At 39.7% G+C, this 24,671-nt stretch overlaps 2 protein-coding genes and 1 long non-coding RNA gene across 3 annotated transcripts in view; 1 reads left to right on the top strand and 2 right to left on the bottom strand.

Annotated features, from left to right (window-relative positions):
- LOC128212903 (helicase with zinc finger domain 2-like) overlaps window positions 1–11,838 on the bottom strand; it is a 29,242-nt gene extending 17,404 nt beyond the window's left edge. The window contains 9 exon segments of the mRNA XM_052918296.1: window positions 1,183–1,307; window positions 1,734–1,770; window positions 3,016–3,225; window positions 3,858–3,970; window positions 5,050–5,089; window positions 5,786–5,992; window positions 6,773–6,820; window positions 8,328–9,246; window positions 11,813–11,838. Of these exon segments, the coding sequence (XP_052774256.1) occupies window positions 1,183–1,307; window positions 1,734–1,770; window positions 3,016–3,225; window positions 3,858–3,970; window positions 5,050–5,089; window positions 5,786–5,992 (732 nt within the window). The 5' untranslated portion in view covers window positions 6,773–6,820; window positions 8,328–9,246; window positions 11,813–11,838.
- Window positions 1–12,408, bottom strand: part of LOC128212902 (helicase with zinc finger domain 2-like) — a 58,944-nt gene extending 46,536 nt beyond the window's left edge. Inside the window, exon 1 of the mRNA XM_052918294.1 lies at window positions 12,366–12,408. The gene's annotated coding sequence lies outside the window, so the exon portion shown is untranslated. The remainder of the gene's footprint in view (window positions 1–12,365) is intronic.
- An 82-nt stretch (window positions 12,409–12,490) lies between these two features.
- LOC128212901 (uncharacterized) lies at window positions 12,491–14,667 on the top strand. The gene is made up of 3 exons (XR_008257635.1): window positions 12,491–12,592; window positions 13,347–13,491; window positions 13,672–14,667. It is a non-coding gene; the product is annotated as an uncharacterized LOC128212901 (long non-coding RNA).
- The last annotated feature ends 10,004 nt before the right edge of the window (window positions 14,668–24,671 follow it).

Genomic DNA, 24,671 nt, shown 5'->3' with positions numbered 1-24,671 from the left:
CACTGATGATAGTGAGACGGTACAATACGACTGATGATAGTGAGACGGTACAATAAGACTGATGATAGTGAGACGGTACAATAAGACTGATGATAGTGAGACGGTACAATAAGACTGATGATAGTGAGATGGTACAATACGACTGATGATAGTGAGACGGTACAATACGACTGATGATAGTGAGACGGTACAATACGACTGATGATAGCGAGACGGTACAATAAGACTGATGATAGTGAGACGGTACAATAAGACTGATGATAGTGAGACGGTACAATAAGACTGATGATAGTGAGACGGTACAATACGACTGATGATAGTGAGACGGTACAATACGACTGATGATAGTGAGACGGTACAATACGACCGATGATAGTGAGACGGTACAATACGACTGATGATAGTGAGACGGTACAATAGAACCGATGATAGTGAGACGGTACAATAGAACCGATGATAGCGAGACGGTACAATAGAACCGATGATAGTGAGACGGTACAATAGAACCGATGATAGTGAGACGGTACAATAGAACCGATGATAGTGAGACGGTACAATACGACCGATGATAGTGAGACGGTACAATAGAACCGATGATAGTGAGACGGTACAATAGAACCGATGATAGTGAGACGGTACAATAGAACCGATGATAGTGAGACGGTACAATAGAACCGATGATAGTGAGACGGTACAATAGAACCGATGATAGTGAGACGATACAATAGAACCGATGATAGTGAGACGGTACAATACGACCGATGATAGTGAGACGGTACAATACGACCGATGAATGTGTGACGGTAAAATACGACCGATGAAAGTGAGACGGTAAAATAGGACAAATGATTGGGAGACTGTAAAACACGACCGATGATAGTGAGACGGTAAAATGGGACCAATGAATGCGAGACTGTTAAATACGACCGATGATAGTGAGACGGTTATTTATTACGAAAATATACAAGCAAGAATACTTTTTTTCCACACAGCGATTTAAATTGCATTCTCTCCAAAAGTTTTAAGATAGATGGCAAGTGCAGAGTAAAGCGCAAAATAATTTTAAAATAAATAACAACATAATAAATTATGTTGATACTGATTCTTATCATGTCATTTTTGAACCAAGTATATATATATATATATATATATATATATATATATGCAACACCGACTTCATACCTTGGCGTAACTGAGCGCAAGTTCACATTTTTGAAGCGCAAGGTCAAAGTCTTTGGAAATGACCAAGGCCCGGGACCATATTTCTAAAGCCTCGACGTCATCATATTCGCAAAACTCTTGAAGGACTGAAATGAACACATGCACATTTAACAGTAATGTTTCATAGACTGTGTTCACTTATTTACGATGGCAGGTGCCTGTTTCGCCAAAAGATTATGGTATCATCGTATCAAGGGGCGTAAAACAATGTATTGTACGATTAAAAGTGTCGGGCAAATATCGTGTCAGTCCTACAATAAACATAAACATGTGTTTTTGTTTGCAAAATCAAATAAGTAATGTTTGAACTAACAAATTCAACTTTGAAATGTTTGAATTTGGAGATCAATATTGTTGCGGAAGTAAACTATTTCTAGATAACATATCGATAACATTTATAAATAACAATGACGAACGGTCTGCGGATATAATCATAAACGATATAATCATTTGGAAATGTTATAATAAATGAAGATCTGAGTAATGTGGTATAACATTTTTTGTCTACTTACTTATGCTGCAAACTTTCTTGACTTGCATGTGGTTGCCCTAAAATGGACAATTTTTATCAACTCGTAAGTTAAGTTGTTATATGTGTGCATTGAACATTCTACTTTGTCATTAGAGATCAAATTAACATATCAATCATGATGATAACTTAGCATCCATAAGCGAACAAAGTTTTTGGCGTTTTTGGCGTTAATGTATGCTTTGATAAGATTACCATTTAAGTTTTTACTTTATTCGGGATTGTTGGGATAAGAGTGGGGTTGTGCACATAAAACTCGTTTGAACCCCCAGTAAATTTACATTTTACTGACCGTTCCAAGGCGGTACCTAACAATTCTTGATAAACATACCAATTATTATATATATAGTATTTATGCACTGTGCTGTTTGTAGAGTTGTGTGCTGTTCTATGTTTCTTGTTTGTGAATTTGTGTTCTATGTCTTTGGCGTTTGCCCATTGCCACGAAACCGGGTTTATGTTTAAACTTTTTGCTACTGAGCATGTTTCTGTAGCTTTTTGCATATATATTAAAACTGACAGAACACGTTCGTCAATGAAAGTCAAATACACATGTAGTACCTACAACTAGACAAGTACGGATATCAAAGGTTTTCCGATTATCTCAGACGATCAAGAGGTATAATTTGATAACTATTACAGTAAGCTTAAAAGCACTGCTACATTTTATGCGTATTGGCACTTGTAACACATGCATCAAGTTGTATGTGAACAACTCGAAAGCTTTACCAGTTGTGGCCATATGTTTACGCGGCATTTACGCTGATGAGTCCGACTGTGACGATGGCAAGGCTATTTCAATATATCGACTGTTTATTTTGAAAACTAGACAAGCGAAAAATTGCAACAAGCAATCCTTGAATAACATGCAGTATCATTGTTTATAAGATTATTTATTAAAGCTGCACTCTCACAGATTAAAACGTTTTGACAACGTTTTTATTTTTTGTCTTGGAACGAGCCAATCTTTGCGAAAATCCATGGAAACCAGTTAAATAAGACTGCTGACAAAAAATTAAACCGCAGAATTTTCAAAAATTGATGTTTTATGCATTTTTCTTAAACCGTTAGTTAGGCCATAAAACATTAATTTTCGAACGAAAATATGAAAATCTACGATCTGATTTTTTGTCAGCAATCTTATATTATTGGTTTGCAGATATTTACGCAAAAAATTGCTCTTTCCAGGATAATAAATAAAACTAGTTGTAATGATAGTAAACTTGTGAGAGTGCAGCTTTAATAACAGACACTAATAGTATTACCAACTGAAGAAAGCAACGAGCTGTTCTCCACAGCGCCTCCTTGCGGCCTGGATGTTCACGGATGTTCTCTGGCCCGAGCATAAAATAAATTCTCAAATCCACGTGAACACGGTTGATGTCGCCGTCGATCATAACCGACACTTGCCATCGTTTTCGGCGCTCCGCGAGCCGTGCAATGCGGTCCAGCTCATATAGGAAGCGTTTGATGCTCTTAAAGAGGACACTATATGTTACAATATTTGCCGTCCTTCGTTATGTACATGGCAAATAATGGATATATCCTTTATTGATTAAGCATGTACTTTCTTCAGATAATGATACATCAAACATGAGCATTCAGATGAATACCAAATTATATATAGTAATTACAAATATAATTAAGAGCAATGCTTGACAATCAAACATTTTTTACAAATACCGAACAACATTAAGAAAGGCTTAAGTGGCTAACATCAATTAGCCCGAATTGTGATTATCTCAAAGATAATTCCTATTTTAAGTTTAAAAAAATTAATGGTGAAAATATGGTGCTTACAATAGCTAAACAAAAATAATGAGCTTAATCTATTTTTGTTATTAGGGACCGGATGGATGCAATCTCGTCAGGGTGAAATATATATCCAACTTTTGACAAAATAAAAGGTTCATACTAGTTTTTGTACATGAATTTAAATTTTTCAATTGCTTTCCCCATTAAATGAACTCGGACGAATGGTGGGTTGATGTTAATCAAGTCAATAATTTAAGGCGTTGCGTGAACGCTATCATTCCGACAACAACGTATCACGCGATAGGAATGGCGACGATATCATGAATCCTGACCAAACAAACAAAATAAATACCTCGTATCGCTTGAGGACCTCAGCAGGCGACACATTGTAGACAATGTTGTCCCACAGCGCCTTGGATACATGCGCGTGACTAGTTGTGTTCCACGTAGGATCATACACCGTCGCTGTGATTAGAAATATAGTGTTAACAGTGTGTGTATACCACGTGGTAAATTACGTCATATACATGTATGCTTCGTCGGAAGGCAATATTTGGCTTAAAATAACGACTTAAAACAAAGATGTGGCATTGTTGCTTTTATGATCTAATAAACGAAATGTTATACTTTAGCAGTTCCAAAAAGAAAAAAGTACCCTTAGGCTAATAAATAAATTTTCTATCTGCGCTGTTACATTCAGTTTACATACTACTAATAATATAAATAAATCATTGACATGGTAAAAAAATAAATCTTTTTTTGTGAGTGGGCCCTAACTAAACCGTTTAGTGAATGTCATTACCGCAGAATAGGTAATGTAAATTGAAGATTTTTAAGACAATTTACTAGTTTTATAACAGTTACTGATACACCTATGTGAACTATGATGTATGAACTTTTTTCCATCTAGCAAGTTTTTTGCTAGTATTAAGGTAATTTTTTTGTGATCCGATATTGACTAATTTAGTAGGAAATATAAGACAGGGTCTTTAAGCCAACCATTTTCTGCATTATTATATTTACTTCTTTATTTCCTTCAATTCTTTACTAAGATTTATGTATGCTTCGTCGGATTGGTTTTAAAATCACATTAACGTTGTAGTCTTGTGAATGTCTTGAAATAAAGTCGACTTTAAATTACCACTATTTATAACCACATTACACCATAAGTCACATTTTGTATCCCCGGCGCATTATTTATTTTATCATGTCATGTAAAAAAGTGTAACTGACGATATATGATTTCGATAAGCGATACTCAAGGCTGTAGTCTGCGGCCTACAGCCATAAAATGAGTATCACATTAAGCAAACTCAAACTTGAACTAGTGCCAGAATTGATCAATGTTATGAAAAATCAAATACGGAAATACCGATCAATTTCTGAGTCATGTATATTGCATTTTCAGAAAATGTTGGCAGGGACATTTTTGGGACACAATGAATTGCTTTTAACTACGCAATGAACTTTTTACTATACAAATTAGACGCTTGGAACATGATTGCGTTTTTAGAGATCATGTGTCATAAAATGGTTGTGCTTACCTGTATAGAAATACCGGGCAGACTGCACGTATTCTCCAATCTGAAAAATGAAAAATGTACGATATATACATGAAATGATTACAGATCCATCAACTTTCTTATTTAAGTCTTTAAAACATAAACACTGTTCATTTTTAAATCTGCTTTAATGCATTACTCGAACTCGAACGTTGTATATCCATACACCTTGAGTACAACCCGAGCGTCCAAGGCGTAGTTATATGAACAATTTATTTTAACAAGGACGCAGCGGAGCGAACGCCGACCCTCGTCTGGGTCGTTTCTCAGCCGAGAAGAGGCGAAACTCAACAATCTATAAAGCCTTTGTTATGGGCCTGACTTTATATGTGAGTATTGAATCTGACAAAATCAGTAAAAACTTTCATTTGAATAACTCGGAAGGCAATGAACTGTTTTGGCCTAGAGTAGTGGTAACGCGGACCAACGACGCCTACAGCAACAACGACACCAATATCATGACAATACCTCGACTTCTTCGATCAAAAAGAAGAGCTAAATGCATCTTTACTGAATTTTGGGTCCTATGATAAAACACCCAACACCAATCGGTACACCAGGACACAGGATAAGGAGTAAAAATAATTGTTGACATAAACATTCATTCAAAATGTCCCCGTCTCTTTTAATCAGGGGTTCTAGTAGCGGATATTTGCAATACTAAACAATAATTAGGGTTAGAGTATAAAACACAGTACTTTGCCCACACAATAGATACCTGATTAAAAATAAAGGAGCACTCCCCAAACCAATCAGCCAATCGCTGCTCGCTCACAACTGGGTCCAGCCCCGTCGAGAATCTGTCCTGCTCCTCTTTGATCCCTACAAGCGCCTGAAGGACCAGTTGCTTCGCCCGAACGATATCGTTCCTACCAGCTGCCTCATGAGCCCGCTCTATAAGCTGGGATGTGTTCTCGTCGGCCATCTGTAAAACGTCAACAATGTGATAATGGAATTTATAAATAATGGACTTAATTTGAAAAAGGATCGGTGGATCGGGGCCGTCAAGGAACTTATGGTATAAAGATTCTCCGGGTACGCCATTAAATCACGAAAACGTCCCCGGCACGGAACGAAGCGTTAAAGGGCGTGGAAACGAAATATTCGTACAAATGTTTAATACAAACATTCAGATATATATTGCATATGATGCATACTGATCTTAATTACAATTCATATTTATTTGAGAAAACTGATTAAAGATATTTGCTGGCAATTATTCAGCTTTGCGGACTTCAAATCCAGTCTACATCAGCCGTGCGCTCTAATTTCTTTATTTATTGTCATGAACTTATGGACTTTTAAATGAAAAATAATGGTTGAAAGGAAAAGGATCAACATATATTTTTCATTCAATTTTTGAAAGCATTACTTGTATCATTATATCAAACATAGATAAATAAGCACTTGTCAAGATAAAAACAACAACAATTGGTTGTCCGGCCTTTATCAGTTTATATAGGGAAGGAGTTTATCAGTAAATCTATTAACATCATTTAGGCTGATATAATCCTTTAAATACTTTGAACGACACACTTTAATGATTTGATTTCATTTATAACTTACAAAATATAAATACGTTAATAAATATGCACTTGAAACTGTAAAATGTTAAAAAATGGTAAATATAATTTAAAGTGTTAATTTTCTTCCACAAATACTACTTTTAATACTGAAAGCCTTTACACTATTAAATTTATAATACCTTGATCTGTATGGCAGTATAGTGGCACTGTCTTATCCTTGCGTAGCTCTTAAATATAACATGATGACGACGTTTATTCTAAGTTATATTCAATAATAATCCTCTCCTAAATTGAAATATAATGATTCCAAAATATCGCACTATCAGCAAGTTCTTATAGTATGTATTCAATATAAATCTTGCGGTCTTTTGATGAAATGTTGTTTATATGTGGCGAAGCATGTTGACAAATGTTTATATTAAATTTATTCCGGAAACGATAATAGGACATTTGCTAAAATGATAAGCTATAAATAGCAACCTACATAATGTGCACTGTCATTTACTGATAATAAAGACGTATCAAACTTTCCTACTTTCGATATCGTTTATCAAAAACTGCTTAAATGTCATTATTTTGGATTTTGAACAATGATGAAAAACATGCACTCGTATACACTATCAAATGCCGATACGTGATTAATTCGTGCAAGATTCGTGATAACGACATTGCTCTATAGGCCAATATAATCTAATTGCTAGATTTTTAATTAATTATTTCTGTTTAAATGGGGACGGGGTGACATTTATTTTTCTTTATTTTTCTGAGATGAATGTTTTATCGCTGAATACACGTTCATGCTCATCTTGGTACATAAGGGACTATACTGTATACATGTGTTTTAGACGAACTTCGAATGCAATCGTAACAAATCGACACCGTTGGTTTGAATAAACGCCGTCCCCGTACAGTACCGGACCGATACGCAAATAAAGACCCTAGTTCAACATTTTTATTTGCGTCAATAAAGTTAAGGGGGGGGGGGCAGAACAAGAGGGGGGGGGGGGGGGCAGAAAAAGAGGGGGCGGGCGTGGATAAAATTCGCATTTAAATTATAGTCGCCTTAGCGCTGGATGAGGACAATTATATATTTCCTGTATTTTGTACATAGCAAGGACGGTAAATTATAGCTGCTTGCTTGATGCCATTTATATAATGTTATATTATTTCAAGTGTTACAGAGCAGCTTCATAATAATAAACATAAGCTATAGGGAGCCCATCGATGCGTGAGATATGTAAGGGGAAATTGACACAACCATTCAACCGCTGTATCCTAGGTTATGTATTTCATGCCGTTTTAGGAAATGTATCACTCTTATTCAAAATAAATACATACACATGTATAACAAACAAAATATTTGAGTGATGAACCCTTACTATTTACGAAATAATGCATTTAAGAAAATATCAATGACTGATAACAAGATTGTAACCGTGTATGTTATAGCTGAAAACGCACACATATTAAATGATTGGTGAGTGCTAAAGATTTACTGCGATCTTCTTTCGTCTCATAAGGTAGATATGCCGTGTTTCAGCACCTTTCTTTCAAATTAATCACGGTATCCTTAATAAGAACCATTGTTTTCAACATTTGATCATTCTTTTTGGTATATCAAAACAATTGTATTAATTTTTGTAAATCTTAATTAAGGAGTACATGGCATCATTAACTAAGATCAGATGACTTTAGCTAATGATTGATTAAAATGACTATTATAAAACTAATTACCTGAAAACTATAACTTAAGCTGCAAGTCCTGCCCCCGGCACTGGTGGAACATTGGTTTTCGGGCGAGTTCCGGTTCCAGTATCTCTGGATAGCTGTGCTCCTTTAACAGTTTGTAAACCACCAAAGTTATGTTCTGTTTCACCACTTGAAGCATTTAAATGTGACGCTGTTGGTTTTTTTTTTGGCTTGAGTTTCTTTACTCTTCTCAATTGTTGTTGTAATTTCACGAGGCGAATTCTTGTTATTCTGATCAGTATCTGTATGTTGGTGCCTATTTATCGAGGTTGTCTGGTTTTTGGAGGGACTGATCGGTGACGCTATCAGCGGACGCGGAACTAAATTCGTCCAACGAGCTTTCTACGTTTAAAATATCTTTCTCTTGTTTCCCAGAGAATACCGGGAGAAAATCTGGTCCAGTAGTAACGGAGTTTTCAAAATTATATTCATGGAATCCCCTTGAATCGTCTTGCTCTGAATCCGTGATCTTGAGGAAACCTAGGTTTTCCAAGAGATTATCGCTGACAAAAAGTTTGGTTAAAATAACGCTTAAATCGAACTGATACTTGGGTGTAATAGGTTTGTCAATACTTTTTGGGTTCACGTGTATCGCTAAGGTCTCCTGAATAATGTTGTCTGTATGCGTTATTCCACAGCGGTCGTTTTTTTTCAATTGACATTTCCCAACCAGAAGCATATAAACGGTTTGATTCTCGATCATTTGAATCTCGTGGATCCTGGAACTCGGAAGCTAACGGAGGGAAACGGAAGTAGTTTGTCTTCTTTCGTCCGTTCGGCTGTTTTGCAGATTTTGGTAAGTTTGCAACATTGTTATGAAGGCCCGGGAGTTCAGGCGGCGTTTTTTTCAATGTCTGACTAGGACTGCTTACATGGTCGTCTCGATTTGGAAGCCTCACATCACCTGAAACAAAATTAAAACATCTACAGACAGCCATCTTTTTTGGGGGGAAGCAATGAACCCTAACACGGGAACCATGGAAAGTAGTAGTGGTAGCAGTAGTAGTATTGGTATTTGTGGTAGTAGTGGTGGTGGCGGCGGCGGTGGCGGCAGTAGCGGCAGCATCAGCAGCAGCAGGAGTGACAGTAGAAGCAGTAGTATTTAGCTACAGTAATAATAATAGTTGTAGTAGTAGTAGTTGTTGTAGTAGTGGTAGATGTAGCGATAGCACTAATAGTAGTAGCAGTAGCAGTATAAGTAGTGGTTGTGGGAGTGGTAGTGGTTGTGGTAGTGTTTGCGTAGTGGTAGATGTAGTGGTTGCGGTATAGGTAGTTTAAGAAGTACTAGAAATAGTAGCGGTTGTGGAAATGGTAGTGGTGTTGTTTTGGTGATGGCGGCTTCGGTGGTGATGATGTGGTGGTGTTGGTGGTAGTGGTTGTGGTGATGGGATGGTGGTGTTGGTGGTAGTGATGGGTTGGTGGTGGTAGTAGAATGAGTAACACCAACAGCGACATTATTATAAAACAAGTCATTTTAATATGTCCATACATGAGAAAATTACAGTCCGGACACGACAACCTATACTCTTATGTCTTTCATGCAGCTTTCCATTGTGAATATAACTAAGAGTAACCTTAACCTTAGAGATAGGGAAAAGAGTCTTACACGCGACACCTCGTCTTGATATGTCGAACACATGTGGCAAGTCATTTTAAAATCTGTCCATACAAGAAAAAGTAACAGCCCGGACACAACAACCTATACTCTATGTCCTTATAAGCAGCATTCCATTGTGAATAGACACGTTAGTGTGACCTTGACCTAAGAGGTAGGGACACGGGTCTTGGACGCGACACGTCGTCTTGATATGTCGAACACATGTGGCATGTTATTTTAAAATATGTCCATAGAAGAGAAAATTACATCCCGGACACGACAACCTAATTACAGCCTGGACACGACAACCTATACTCTATGTCCTAATATGCAGCATATCATTGTAAATAAACACCTAAGTGTGACCTTGACCTTAGAGGTAGGGACACGGGTCTTGCACGCGACACGTTGTCTTGGTATGTCGAACACATTTGGCAAGTTATTTTAAAATATGTCCATACAAGAGAAAGTTACAGCCCGTACACGACAACCTATACTCTATGTCCTTATATGCAGCATTCCTTTGTGAATAAACACCTAAGTGTGACCTAGACCTTAGAGGTAGGAACACGGGTCTTGCACGCGACACGTCGTCTTCGTATCTCGAACACATTTCGCAAGTTATTTAAAAATATGTCCATACAAGGGAAAGTTACAGCCCGGGCACGACAACCTATTCTCTATGTACTTATATGCAGCATTTCATTGTGAATAAACACCTAAGTGTGACCGTGACCCTAGAGATAGGGACACGGGTCTTGCACGCGACACTTCGTCTTGGTATGTCGAACACATGTGGCAAGTTATTTTAAAATCTGTCCATACAAGAGAAAGTTACAGCCCGGACAAAAGTTTTTGAGGCGGACACACGGACGGACAGACGGATGGACAGACTGACGGACGGACGGTGCGATTTTAAAATACCCACCTTCGGGGGCAAAACCCCCCACAAAAACAGTTGTTGTTTAAACTATTATATTGAAAAGTCAGTTCTATTTAGCAAGGTCATTTTTTGGACACCATCGTTGAGCGGCATGATTTTAAAGGAGAAGCCAATATTTATCAAACAGGGGTCTCTTTTTTATGAACAATGACCGGAGGTCGTCATTCTAGCAGCAGAAGCTACTTCCCGGTTACACAAATATTCGGTACACACCATTTCAGAGCCATGAAATAATTATTGAGTCAGCATTTGGAGCCATTCATTATTCTAGTAGTAAACAAACCAACGGGCAAACATAGCTTTGTATCAATATGATTTACACTAAAATAATACAAGTAATACGAGATATGGGGGTTTCACTTTATTTATTACGGTTTAAGCAAAGGAAACCAGTCGAACCCACTCTTTTCAGGTTAAGGACTAGGTTGGATTTTATTTGGAAACAAGTCACTTTATTTACCATTAATGCATGATCTACATACAAATTTAAATCGCATGGTACACACGCACATGCACAAGCACACATACACACACGGAAACACGTGCGCGCGCACACGCACACGCACACACGCACGCACACACACACACACACACACCCGCGCGCGCGCACATACGCACGCACGCACGCACACATGCATGTAAAGGATCAGTACTCTTTAGATACTTTTAAAATTATCTCATTGTAGTTAATGTTTATATCACTAAGCTAGTCTAAAATAATAGACGTGTTATACGGGATTCTTCCAATCCCTAACGTCTAAACGGGAATGTGCAAAAAACGGGGGTGTTTTAAAAATATTGAAATTGTTTTAAGTGAAGTATTTTACGGTTGAAATTGATCATAAAGAGTTATATTCATATTTTACCATGCAAGTGAAATGTTATTTTGCACTAAACAAGCATTTAGTGCATTAAAAACAAGTTGTTTACCTTTCCAATAAAACGAAAGTTGACTGACACAGACAAAAATTATGCGAAGGGGAACAACTCGATACAATCGTAATAGCTCGGCCTCCTCCGACAAAGCTTTGAGATAGACCTCGTTATACAATCGTAACAACTCGGCCATGGCCGAAATGTTCAGAGCGATTTAAAACTGTGCCCTAAAGCCTTGCAGGTGCCCTTCATGTATATATCATTATGTTTTGACAGAATGAAATGAAAAAAAGCCGTCAAACTCATAATTATGATATTTTATAGACGCTATATGCTTTAACCCGGAATCCTGATCGGAACAACTACCCACTTTTGATACTAAACAATTTGTACGTGAAGGATTTGCCATATCAAAAATCTAAACAGAAATCCGTCAACGTACAATTATTTGGACTAATCACTAAGCCTACTTGCATCATGCATAGTGTATTCGTAGACCTCAGCGAGAAAACAGGTTATCATTAAAACAGGTTATCATTATTATAATCTTGTTCGACAATACCCAATTTAAGTTTTACAATTCAATAGCACACAAAACTCTACTTACGTTTACAATATGCAGTAAACTTCCCCTACAGTGAGTACTGTGTATGTAAATGAAAACAAAACAATGTTCCACGCAACCTGTTTCTGAAAATATCTATTTATAGAAAACGAAAATAGGATAGTAAACATGCATGTATTAAGGATTAATAAGTTTGAATTTTACTGTTCTTTTAACACCGGGGATAAGCAAAAAAGCTAGTATTTTGGCTCGATTGATCGTCAATCAAGGTAAGTTTCTTATCGATATTTTTGTTATACGCGAGAGTTCGTTCAAATGACATAGCGCAAAATAGAATGCATTGTTTAGTCTTTCGATCGGTTTATTGATCACCATTCATGTCTGCATAGTTTCCGAGAACACTTCGCTACACATTGTGTCCATGAATGCAAACGCACGTAGGTAGTGTTAAAATGTCACAAATTAAGATAAATTGCTACGTTTTTTCAATTGTTCTGACTTTCAGCTGTTCAATAATGGCTTTTATTTGTTTTATAAATATTTTGTGCGATGCAATTTGTATAAACAAATGCATTTTCTGAAGTATTAAATTTGGCAAACGGACGTTGGCATTTTCATAAGGCAAACGCACGTAGTCTACATAAAATGACAAACGCACGTAGGCATCTTATATAATTATAATGATAATAATGAGTTATCGTATACGTCGAAAGCTTTTAAAACTTTTTATTCTTTCTATATCCATAACTATTGCTGTAAGATTTTTGAATTTATATTTAATTATTATCATGATCATAATGCTTACGGTCATATGCATAAGGGAAAGTGAAACGCTTTATGTCGTTTTACTTAGCTAGATAAGCCATCTTTTAAGATATCAATAAGCGTTTGTTTGCACGAGACGTATTTTGTATGAAAATGCCTTTACAGATGATATTCTTTTAACAAACTACAATTTGTGTAATATATTTTGCGAAGTAAATCAAGTGGCGCTTAATCAATTAATGACAGTGTCTGTTTCAGTGATGTCATTTGTTTGCCACGTTTCTGGGAATGCGTTGAAAACGACGTGGGGGCTGAAATTGCATGAGCGCTGCCATGACGATGTAAAAGCATTTTCATGCTGTTAGAAACAGTTATACACCACGGAGAGCTTGACGCGCCATATGTAAGTGTATTCTAGTATTAAAAAATGCTTATAATATTCTTGTTTTATTCTATATCATTCTATAATTAAGCAATTATCTACCAGTCACAAGCTCAGGCGTTTTTATTAAAGGTTACCAAAATATTGCAATTACAAGTATTTTAATTGCATACTTTTAAAGGCATACATGTATTTATACAGGTGCAACACACATGGATCCAATAAGTAGTTTCTGTGCCCGAAATGCATGCATGAGGTGACCACACATACATACCTGAACAGGCATTGGCGAGGAGAAGATGGCACGACACGTTATACGTGCGACATGTGTGGGATTTCAATGGAGGAGAAATAGACCTGAAGGCTCATATGGACGGCTATACTGGCGAGAAATCATACCAGTGCGCTGAATGTGGGAAATGTTATCGGCATAGAAGTAGATTGTGCAAGCAAAAGTTATTAAACACACCAAATAAAACATCAAATTTTAGATAATAAGTATCTTTCATGGCCGAGAGTGCAAGGTTCATCCAAACCCGAACATAGAGTGTATTGCGGAAGCGGGGTTTACCGTGTTTCCGCAAAACACCCTGCGAGAGGGGTGGGATGAACCTATCTTACACGAGCGGCGATGATCCTGGAAAAACCTGGAAATCTTTTGTGCGTAGTGAATATAATGCGCGTATAGATTTGTAATAATTCGTGGTTGTTATGGATATGTGTGCAGTGATTCAGATTATGTTTATGTTATGATTAAATATTTATAGTTCTAAAAATATGAAAGCGTTATTTCTTAAACGGAGCGCGAAATTTTTTCTATTGCTCCATTTGAAGCGAGAAATAATCAATTTTGATGTTTAAAATTGCCACGAGACAATGTTTTCATGATGCTACAGACGGCAGTCGTCTACAAGGGAGGTAATTGTGTGATGACGATTGAAAAAATGAATTTCATACTGGTACTTGTTTTATCTTGGCCCTTGCCAAATTTTTAGGTCAACTTATCTGATGTGCAAGAAAGTAGAATCTCAGACAGATCATGACAAAAGTATTGTTTATTAATTAATCGTTATGTTATTTGATTACTTATCTTTGATTTTATCTGATTATCTGTGATCGCTTTTATTGTCAATAATTTTATTCAATGTATAAAACTAATCTAAGATATACAGTTATAGAATAAATGAAGAACATTTCCATTATAATGTCTTTATATCTGTAAAACAGCACTTATAAATACAGTTCAAAGAGTATTTTTAGTGACATAAACATTGTTCCGGGTAGAGCATACATTGTCATTGTATCATCGCAATATCATTTTATGGTTATCATTATTACAATATCTGTCATTAACAATTATCATGACAGTATTATCATCACAATATGAAGAATGGTTAAATAAAAGATTCATTAAAGATGTTTAAATTATGTTCAAATGAAACATTTATCCCCATGCGATCTGTTACAAGCATCTTAGAATCGTTGCGTTTGGCCCGCTCCCAGCACACACCAATGGTTCCCTTCTGTAATGCATTTCTGTTTATCAAAACAGTTCCGTACTGTACTGTACTCCGACTCTATCAAACGTGTGGTTCCTGAAATGTGACATTACAACAGCTGTTCTAAATGTTCGAGATAAACATTTAACAAGCATTAATAAGTTAGTTAAGTCTGTATACCACCGGTATGGCCGGATGAGAGTTTGTTCGAGAACTCATATTTCCCGCAACACTCTCGCATAATATCGTGTCAATGTTGGTTACGTATCATAAATTTATATAACTTTCATTAAGATGGATATTTAATAATAAAACGGATAAATATCTTCAATATCTTGAACACATTTTCAGTTTTTAAAGGCTAACGAAATATTCGTTTGCTCCTTATTATAAGATGCCTACGTGCGTTTGCCATTTTAGGTAGACTACGTACGTTTGCCAAATTTGAAATACTTCAGAAAATTCTTTTTTGTACATATTGCATCGCACAAAGTATTCATAAAGCAATTAAAAACAATTATTTAACAATTGAAAAACAAACATTTGAATAAAATGTGGCAATTTATCAAAATATGTGACATTAAAACACTACCTACGTGCGTTTGCATTCATGGACACAATTTGTATCGAAGTGTTCTCGGAAACTATGCAGACATAAATGGTGACCAATACACCGATCGAAAGACAAAACAATGCATATTTTTTTTGCGCTATGTCACTTGAACGAACTCTCGCGTAATACAAAAATATCGATAAGAAACTTACCTTGATTGACGATCAATCGAGCCAAAATACTACTAGCGTTTGCATTCGTGGTCACTTGCCTTTTTTTGCTTATCCCCGGTGTTTAACTCGCTGTCGAACGCCTTTTCTTAACGCGTGCTATTAATTTTATTTAAATAAAGGTTCTTAAGCGCTAGACTTATGGTTTTTTTATATTTAATTTTGCATAAACCTCACGACGGTGGTTTATAAATGAGAGTCAATTCTTCTCTGTTTGCATTAATATAAGCTGCGTATAGAACCAGCAGTAAAGCACGACTGATTATTACAAAATACGCGACTGTTATCAAGAACAGTCACTAAAAACATATGTACAACGAAGTTTATTATAGGAGTTTTTTTTTATAAGCTAGCCGTAACTGTTGGAAGTTTTGATTATTTTGATTATCTAGAATATATTCATAAAAGTGACTATTCAAAATCAATACATTTACATGTAAAACAAACAAACATTTTGAGTGATACACCATCAAATACTTACTAAATAATGCATTTATGGAAAATACTAATTACTATTAACAATATTATTAACGGTGTATTATTAAATAGCTGACAACGCAAAAATATTAAATGATTGGTGAATGCTGAACGAGTTTACTGCGATCTACTAGGTTCTCATAAGGTACCAATACCGTGTTTTCTGCATATTTCTCTTTAATTAAACTCGGTATCGCTCATTTGAACCATTGTTTTCGACATTTGTTCATATTTTTGGTATATAAAAACAATTGTATTATAGGTATTAAATCTAATTTAAGGAGTAATAGAGCATCTTTAATAATTTCGTCAATTATCAAACCAAAGGACAAAGAATAACTATTTGGAAGATTTTATATCGTTTGTCAAATGATTATGAAATACCTCTGTCCTTGTGTTGAGGCACAAGGGTGAACGTAGTTGATGGAAAATCACATTGAGAAGAGGCACCTTACTCATTCACTACATCAAGCAGCAGGCGAGAAGGCTTTCGTAAAAGACTCACAAACTATAATTTTGTATTGAATTTTAAAACTTACGCGGCTACCCACCACAGCTTACCAAGCATTCGGGTACCCGGGTACATGTCAATGCCTTAGATAAGACTCGATTCAACTGGAAGAAAACAAAAATATGTATCAGAGGAATGAGGTTAAAATTTCATTCAAAATATTTGCTGTGTTTGTCAAGGTTTTTATTGACAATAGCCTTTAACAGGAAAATGGTGTGCTTTTTTCGGATGTGCACAGATGCCTATGGTCCGCCTCCATCGTCACTCAAATGTTCTATACAGAATTGCTAAACACTAGATAGAAATGAAGTGATTTATATTTTACCACTTACTTGCTCGATAGTAATCAGTTAACGAAAAACCTTTCAAATGATACCAAAATTATATGGGGTAACAGGGCATCTACATTGAACATTAAGTTTAATATAGAGCTACCAGAGGACGAGAAATGGAGACAATAGCTCAGTGAATTACAAACTATGTACTAATAATTCAATACTTAATAAAATGTCATGACTTTATATAGCATTGGACTTCGCTACTCGTTTATTACAATTACGTCTTTGTATTCGGAGCCATAATACGGATGCTTTCGGGGTTGAGGCGAATCATGTTCCTTGTATCCGTAATCAGTCAAAATGTCCGCCAACCCAATAAGGTGCCCGGCCACGCTAGCCAGTATGGCAGCCAGCCCACTGAGGTGCCCGGCCATGCTTGCCAGAATGAAAGACACCGGTCTGAGGTGGCCGAACAGGACAGCCAGTATGACAGCCACCCGTCTGAGGTACCCGGCCAAGCTAGCCAGTATGACAGCAACCCGTCTGAAGTGCCCGACCAGGGTAGCCAGTATGAAAGCCATACCGATGACGTGCCTAGCCAAACTACCCAGTAAAACAGCCACCCCACTGAGGTGCCCGACCAGGCAAGCCAGTATGACAGCCACTACACTAAGGTGCCCGACCAGGCTAGCCAATATGACAGCCACCGCAATGAGTTAACCGGCCATGCTAGCCAGTATGACAGTCACCCAATGAGTTAACCGGCCATGCTAGCCAGTGTGACAGTCACCCAATGAGTTAACCGGCCATGCTAGCCAGTGTGACAGTCACCCAATGAGTTAACCGGCCATGCTAGCCAGTATGACAGTCACCCAATGAGTTAACCGGCCATGCTAGCCAGTGTGACAGTCACCCAATGAGTGATCCGGCCATGCAAGCCAGTATGACAGTCACCCAATGAGTTAACCGGCCATGCTAGCCAGTGTGACAGTCACCCAATGAGTTAACCGGCCATGCTAGCCACTTTGACAGCCACTCAACTGAGTTGACCGGCCACACTAGTCAATATGGCAGCCACTTCAATGAGTTAACCGGCCATGCTAGCCAGTGTGACAGCCACCCCAATGAGTTAACCGGCCATGCTAGCCAGTTTGAGAGCCACCCCACTGAAGGACCCGGCAATGCTAGCCAGTATGATAGTCATCAGACAGAAGAGCCCGGCAATGTAAAAAAGTAAGACAGCTATCTCAATCAGTTAACCGGTCATGCTAGCCAGTGTCACATCCACCCCAATGAGTTAACCGGTCATGCTGGCCAGTTTAACAGCCACCCAACTGAGGTGACCGGCCACGCTAGTCAGTATGGCAGACACTCGAATGGTTAACCGGCCACGCTAGCCAGTATGACAGCCATCCCAATGAGTTAACCGGCCATGCTAGCCAGTATGAAAGCCATCCCCATGATTTAACCGGCCATGCTAGCCAGTATGACAGTCACACGAGTTAGAAAACCAACCATGCTAGCCAGTGTCACAGCCACCGCAATGAATTAACCGGCCATGCTAGCCAGTATGACAGCCATCCCAATGAGGTGCCCGGCCATGCAAGCCAGTATGACAGCCATCCCAATGAGTTAATCAACCATGCTAGCCAGTTTGACAGCCACCATACTGAGGTGACAGGCCACGCTAATCAGTATGACAGCCACCCCAATAAATTAACCGATCATGATAGCCAGTGTGACAGCCACCTCAATGAGTTAACCGGTCATGCTAGCCAGTTTGATGGCCACCCCAATGAGTTAACCGATCATGATAGCCAGTGTGACAGCCACCCCAATGAGTTAACCGATCATGCTTGCCAGTATGACAGCCACCCCACTGAGGTGCCCGACCAGTCTAGCCAGTATAACGCCAGTATGACAGCCACCCCACTGAGGTGACCGGCCACGCAAGCCAGCATGACAGCCACCCCACTGAGGTGCCCGACCAGGTTAGCCAGTTTGACAGCCACCTCAATGAGTTAACCGGCCATGCTAGCCAGTTTGACAGCCACCCCGATGAGTTAACCGGCCATGCTAGCCAGTTTGACAGTCACCCAATGAGTTAACCGGTCATGCCTACCAGAGTGACAGCCACCCCAATGAGTTAATCGGTCATGCTAGCCAGTAAGTCAGCCACCCCATTGAGTTAACCGGCCATGCAAGCCAGTTTGACAGCCACTCCAATGAGTTAACCGGCCATGCTAGCCAATTTGACAGCCACCCCAATGCAATGAGTTAACCGGCCATGCTAGCCAGTTTGACAGCCACCAAATGAGTTAACCGGCCATGCTAACCAGTTTGACAGCCACCCAATGAGTTAACCGGTCATGCTAGCCAGTTTGACAGCCACCCAACTGAGGTGACCGGCCACATTATTCACTATGACAACCACTCCAATGAGTTAACCGGCCATGCTAGCCAGTATGACAGCCACCTCACTGAGTTAACCGGCCATGCAAACCGGTTTGACAGCCACCCAATGAGTTAACCAGTCATGACAGCCAGTTTGACAGCCAACCCAATGAGGTGCCCGGCCATGCTAGACAGTACGATAGTCACCAGAGGAGACCGGCAACTTAAGCCAGTATGACATCCACACGAATGAGTTGCCCGGCCACGCTAGCCAGTTTGACAGCCACCCCACTGAGGTGCCCGACCATGCTAGCCAGTATAAAAGCCATCCCACTGAGGTGTCCGGCCACGCTAGCCAGTATAACAGCCAACCTACTGATGTGACCGGCCACGCTAGCAAGTATTAAAGCCACCCCACTGAGGTGCCCGACCAGGCTAGCCAGTATGCCAGTCACCGCAATAAGTTAACCGGCCATGCTAGCCAGTATGACAGCCACCCCAATGAGTTAACCAACCATGCTAGCCAGTGTCACAGCCACCCAACTGAGGTGACCGGCCACGCATGCCAGTATGACAGCCACTTTAATGAGGTGCCCGGCCTGGCTACCCAGTATGATAGTCACCAGAATGAGGCGCCCGGCATCGTTAGCCAGTAGAACAGACTCTCAAATGAGTAACGCGGCCACGCTAGCCATTATGACAGCCACATCAATGATTTACCCGGCCATACTAGCCAGTATGACAGACACACAAATGAGAAGCCCGGCCATGCTAGCCAGTATGACAGCCACTCCAATGAGGTGCCCGAGCAGGCTTCCCAGTATGAAAGTCACCAGAGTGAAGTTCCCGGAAACGTTAGCCAGTATAACAGCCTCTCCAATAACGCTAGCCAATATGACAGCCACTGCATTGCGGTGCCCTACCAGGCTAGCTAGTATGATATCAACAAACTGAGATGCCCGACCACGCTAGCAAGTATGACAGCCACTGCACTGATGTGCCCGAAATTTAGCTAGTATGATAGCCACCCCACTGAGGTGCCCGGTCACGCTAGTCAGTATGGCAGCCACCGCTCTGAGGTGAAAGGCCACGCTAGCCAGTATGACAATCACCGCACTGAGGTGCATTTACGCTAGTCAGTATGACAGCCACCGCACTAAGGTGCCCGGCCACATTAGCCAATATTACAGCCACAGCACTGAGGTGCCCTTACACACTAGTAAGTATTACAGCCGCCGCACTGAGGTGCGCGGCTACGGAAGTCAGTATGACAGCCTATGCACTGAGGTGCCCGGAACGCTAGCCAGTATGACATCCACTGCATGGAGGTGCACGGTAACGCTAGCAAGTATGACAGCCACTGCACTGAGGTGCCCAGCCATGCTTACCAGTATGACAGCCACTGCATTGAGGTGCACGGCCATGCTAGCTAGTATGACAACCACTGCATTGAGGTGCCCTACCAGGCTAGCCAGTATGATATCACCAAACTGAGATGACCGGAAACGCTAGCCAGTATGACAGCAACTGCCCTGATGTGCCCGGCAACGTTAGCCAGTATGACAGCCACCCCAATGATGTGCCCGGTCACGCTAGCCAATATGACCGCCACCACACTGAAATGCATTCACGTTAGCCAGTATGACAGCCACTGCACTAAGGTGTCCGGTTACGCTAGCCGGTATGACAGTCACCGCACTGAGGTGGCCAGCCACGCTAGCCAGTTTGACAGCCAGCGCACTGAGGTGCCCGGCCACATTAGCCAGTAGGACAACCACCGCAATAAGGTGCCCGGCCACGCTAGCCAATATACTAAGTTACCGGCAACGATAGCCTCACTGAGGTGCCCGGCCACGTTAGCCAGTATGACAGCCACCGCACTGAGTCGCCCGGCCCCGCTAGCCAGTATGACAGCTTCGCCATTGGGATGCCCGGCACGCACGGTGGCTAGTATGACAGCTACTACACTGAGGTGCGCGGCAATCGCTAGCCAATATCACAGCCATCGCACTGAGGTACCCGGTCACGCTAGCCAGTATGATACTTACCAGACCGATATGCCCGTCCACGCTAGCCAGTATGCCAGCCACTGCACTGAGGTGCCCGGTTATGCTAGCCAGTATAACAGCCACTGCACTGAGGTGCCCGGCCTTGCTTGCCAGTATGACAACCGCTGCACTGAGGTGCCCGGCGATATTGAGGTGCCCGGCCATGCAAGCTAGTATGACAACTATTGCACTGATATGCCCGACCAGGGTAGCGTGTATGACAGCCACTGCACTGATGTGCGCGGCAACGCTTGCCAGTATGAAAGTTACCCCAATGAGTTACCCGACCACGCTAGAAGTGTGACGGGCACCCCACTGAGGTGCCGGTCACACTAGCCAGTATGACACCCACACCAATGAGTTACCCGTCCACGTTAGCCAGGGTGACAGCTACCACCCCGAGTTGCCCGGCCACACTTTTTTCGTTTAAATACAAGACCTAACGAAAGAATAATGTTTGTCGTAAATTAAGAAGAGAAAGGTTTCTTTGGATTGTGCTTGTATACATGTATAGTCTGTCATGGGTTCATCGCAGACTCAGATGATCGTTGTTGCCCTTTCAGCTCTGAGCTCATTAACCTTAAGTAAGATTTCTGTTTCGTAACCTATTTTGCTCTAATAATATGATTAATAATAGGGATGCAAACGAATGGCAAACTTGATATTAGAATATTCGGTAATTCTTTCGATCGAGTACTCGAATATTCGATAACCAAATTACATCTTTTAGAAGTTGTAGTAAATTATTATTATTTTTGCAAAAGTAATTGCCCGTGCTTTTAACCCTACTTTATCGTACGCCATGAGTACGCGCGGCGGACCCTGATTTCCCAAAGTGAGACTGCGAAATCCCAATTTCCATAGAAAAAACAATTCATTATGAACAAACACAAAACGAAATTGAATACATGTTATTTCAATTCAACTGCATTCGTATTTGTAAACGCTGCGAAAATAGATCGTAAATTCCCGGTTTAATGGTGCCAATGGAGGGTCTTTCCGTAGGACGAGCAGACTCGTTCTGGGATTGACCTCTACTAAATGAAACTATGCAATACGCTTTCTTAAAATAGTTGCATATTTAATGAAAGACCACTTTAATCCGGTATATCAATATAACACATTTTTCCCATTCCTATGCATTTCTCAAATCAAAAATGACATTTGTTTGCGTAGCTTATATGACAACGTAACCATTGTTTTCATATTATGCTACGATTTGTTACGTTTTGGGAAAGGGCTTTAACAGATGTTGGTAAAGCTCGTAGCCCTATTCCTTTGCATATCCTTTTTGATATGAACTTTAACAATGTTACATTGCTGTTGCTTTAATCCTCTGTTGTCTTCTTTATTTTATACTGTGATATCTATCCGCATGCAATATGATATAAAATCAGTAACTTTTGTTTTATGTACCTGTTGATCCCATTGCCTACACTTCAAGCGGGACAACAAAGAATTGAAACATTTAATTATATTTATAAGCCATAACTGAAGTCAGGGTTTGGTTCAGTCATGTTATGTGCATCATGATTTTTGCCTTTGTGCTGTTTATTGATACTTGCGGCTTTGATACAGGTGAAGTGGTAGCTATTTCAGCTATGATGATACCAACACCTTAAAAGTATTGCTTAAGCTTTTGTTAATGCAAAAATTAACTAAACCAATTGGATTTTTACGGCGATTGTTTTGTTATCCAATACCAAATATTTAACAATCAAGTGATTAATTTTCTTTATTAACGTAAACATAGATTTGCGCCGTTTTGCGTACAATGCCTTTCCATCCGTAGATATTGTATTTGAATGACATGGGCCATTTGTCATGAAATGAACCATTTGTTGATCGGAAATACCTATACACTTGGTTATGATACTTAAGTACTTGCTTTTGCTCACACTTTCTCTAAACAAGAGGCTTTATCGTAAGCAGCATTGACAATCTTTTATAAAACAAACGGTTCATGTTGTAAACAAAACTCTCTATCTCTTCACCGTTCCTTTACTCATCCTCGCTTTCTCTCCTTCTTCTCTGCTCACCATTATGTCTGCTCCCCCACTCCTTTTCCTCGCCTTCCTTTCCACTCCTCGTTATGTTTTTTGCCCGTTTTTCTCCTCACTCTTACTCACATTCTCGGTCGCTTTACTCGCGCTTATGTTACGTTCTCTCTTTCCCTCTTCACATTGCCTTTCCATTTCTCTCCTCTTCCCTCATTCATGTATTATCACCCTCTTGTCTTTTTTTCCAATTTTATATCTTTACTCTTCTCAATTCATTCTCCTGTACCCCGCTCATTATCTCCTCATCTTTCATATCCACTCCTTCTTCTGTCACTTCCTAATTTCTCTCTTCTCTGTCTCTTCACACCCTTAACGTCTCCTCTACCTCTCTCTCTCTTACCCTTCTCCACTAATCCATTTTTTGCCCTTTCACTCCTTCCTCTCTATTTATTTCAATGGAAATGTGCTCTTTTCCAACTTCACACTGCCTTTCCACTCCTCCCTATGTCTCTTTTACGTTTTTATTTCATCCCTCCCACCCCACCACAACCACATTTTCGTTTTTCCCGCAAATTTTCCTCACTATTCCTTCAATTTCTCCACTTTTCCTGATCCCTTTCTTCTCACCAGTATGCGTCTTTTTCCTTATTCTCTTCTCACCATTCGTTTCCTTTTCTTCATTCGTATTTTTACCCTATGTCCGTCCTCGCCCCCTCCTTATCCTTATGTTTGTTTATTTTTTTCTATACAAAACCTTGCCTCTCTAGTCCTTCCCGATTTCTCTCTACACATCATTCCGTCTCCTTTCCCTCTATCACAATCCACTCCTCCTTATGCCGTTTTCAGTATTTTTCTCCCTCTCCACTCACCCGTGCGACTATATTTCCATTGATCACCCTTGTTTTTCACTCCTCCTTATGTTTCTTTTCCCGGTTTTTCGCGTTTGTCGCTACTCGCGCTTTTGTCTTTTAGCCCTCTATGTAGTCTCGACCTGCCCCTTTACTCCTACTAATCTATCTGTTTAATATATCATATGATGACCTTCACGTTGCCAACTTCTATAATATTATTTCACTACACATACCATTTGGAAACTTGGGAATTAGTTTAACAGCTTTTCATGAAACGACATTGTCATTGTTAGAAGTGGCAAATATGATGAAGCGCAGTTGTCGCTCACCTTGAAGACTTCCCTTTCATTGTTTAAAATG

The sequence above is a fragment of the Mya arenaria genome, chromosome 13 (assembly GCF_026914265.1).
Source record: "Mya arenaria isolate MELC-2E11 chromosome 13, ASM2691426v1".
Classification (NCBI taxonomy): domain Eukaryota; kingdom Metazoa; phylum Mollusca; class Bivalvia; order Myida; family Myidae; genus Mya; species Mya arenaria.
This window is presented reverse-complemented; position numbering and strand designations above follow the sequence as displayed.